The 1,282-nt window shown below is 52.3% G+C and overlaps 1 protein-coding gene across 1 annotated transcript in view; it reads left to right on the forward strand.

Moving 5' to 3' along the window:
- Positions 1 to 282: 282 nt before the first annotated feature.
- LOC109879926 (coronin-2B) overlaps positions 283 to 1,282 on the forward strand; it is a 90,380-nt gene continuing 89,380 nt past the window's right edge. Inside the window, exon 1 of the mRNA XM_031812934.1 lies at positions 283 to 729. Within this exon, the coding sequence (XP_031668794.1) occupies positions 715 to 729 (15 nt within the window). The 5' untranslated portion in view covers positions 283 to 714. The remainder of the gene's footprint in view (positions 730 to 1,282) is intronic.

A 1,282-nucleotide genomic window follows, 5' to 3' on the forward strand; every position in this document is an offset into this window, starting at 1 on the left:
GCAGTAGACTGCGACACAGCACACAGCTCTTTGGGCTCTGCCTCCCTCTCTCTCTATTCCACTGCAGCCTTCTCCTGTCCCAGGCAACACCAATCCCTCCATCCCTCTAAACATCAATAAGCTTCATTAGCTAGTCTGTAATCAGATTGGCAGAAAAAGAGCAGGATGAGGGAGAGAGAGAGAGGAGTGCAGCCAGTGTGGGTGCGTAGGAGGGCTGAGAGGGGGGACCGGAGGGGGAGAGGGAGGGGAACGGAGCAGAGCAGAGCATTTTCCTGTTGTAGTAACCACACGCTGCCTCCCTCCTGTTACTTCACTGCAGCACTCGGCAACAGCAGCACTGGGCAACAGCAGCACCACCACTTAGCGGGAGACACACAGTAACCCGGCTTTTCCCCCTCCTCTCTCTCTCTCTCTCTCTCTCTCTCTCTCTCTAGTTCTCTCTCTCTCTCTCTCTCTAGCTCTCTCTCTCTCTAGCTCTCTCTCTCTGTGCGTGCTCAGCAGAGCTCTCCTCTCTCTAGCTCTCTCTCTCTCTCTCTCTCTCTCTAGCTCTCTCTCTCTCTCTCTCTCTCTCTCTGTGCGTGCTCAGCAGAGCTCTCCTCTCTCTCTCTCTCTCTCTGTGCGTGCTCAGCAGAGCTCTCCTCTCTCTCACTCCTGCGGCGTATTACAGCTTTGGTTTAAGTGGACACCGCTCCGCTCCTCGCCCACTGCCTCTGCATGACTGTCACAAAGGTAAGAGGACAAACCTGGGAAGGAGGAGAGATGTGGGGGTTGGGTGACAATCGAGACAGGACACGGCTGGTTTGGGGCTCAGCACTACATGGGTTGCAGTAGTTTGGTTGTCTTGTACCGTACGTGTCCTTCACACTAACAGTCCTGTTACCAGGCAGGACTGGACTGGGACAGAGGGTTTCAGCTCTACCTGGGACAGCTTCTCATGGTGTAGTATTGTACTATGGACATGTGCACTGCTGTACAGCTAGAGGAGCAGGTGGAAGAGCTTGCGTGTGTCTACTGGGGGTGAAAGTCAGTACCACAGTTGCAGGTCAAAACAGGGACACACAGCAGTGCTTAGACTTTAGCTGACTGTTGATATCATACAGTATTGTACTACAGACTCATGAGAGGATGGGGATCTGGTGTGAGTTGACTTGGGGGTTGAAACTTGGGCTGTAGCAAGATATAGCAGGGTTTGAATTTAGCTGGTGGTTCTAGATCCAGTTAGAGTTCTGTGAGGTTCCGTATTGTAGATCTAGTTAGTGTTATGTGAGGTTCAGTATTGTAG

This window comes from Oncorhynchus kisutch, unplaced genomic scaffold (genome assembly GCF_002021735.2).
Source record: "Oncorhynchus kisutch isolate 150728-3 unplaced genomic scaffold, Okis_V2 Okis03b-Okis08b_hom, whole genome shotgun sequence".
Taxonomy (NCBI): domain Eukaryota; kingdom Metazoa; phylum Chordata; class Actinopteri; order Salmoniformes; family Salmonidae; genus Oncorhynchus; species Oncorhynchus kisutch.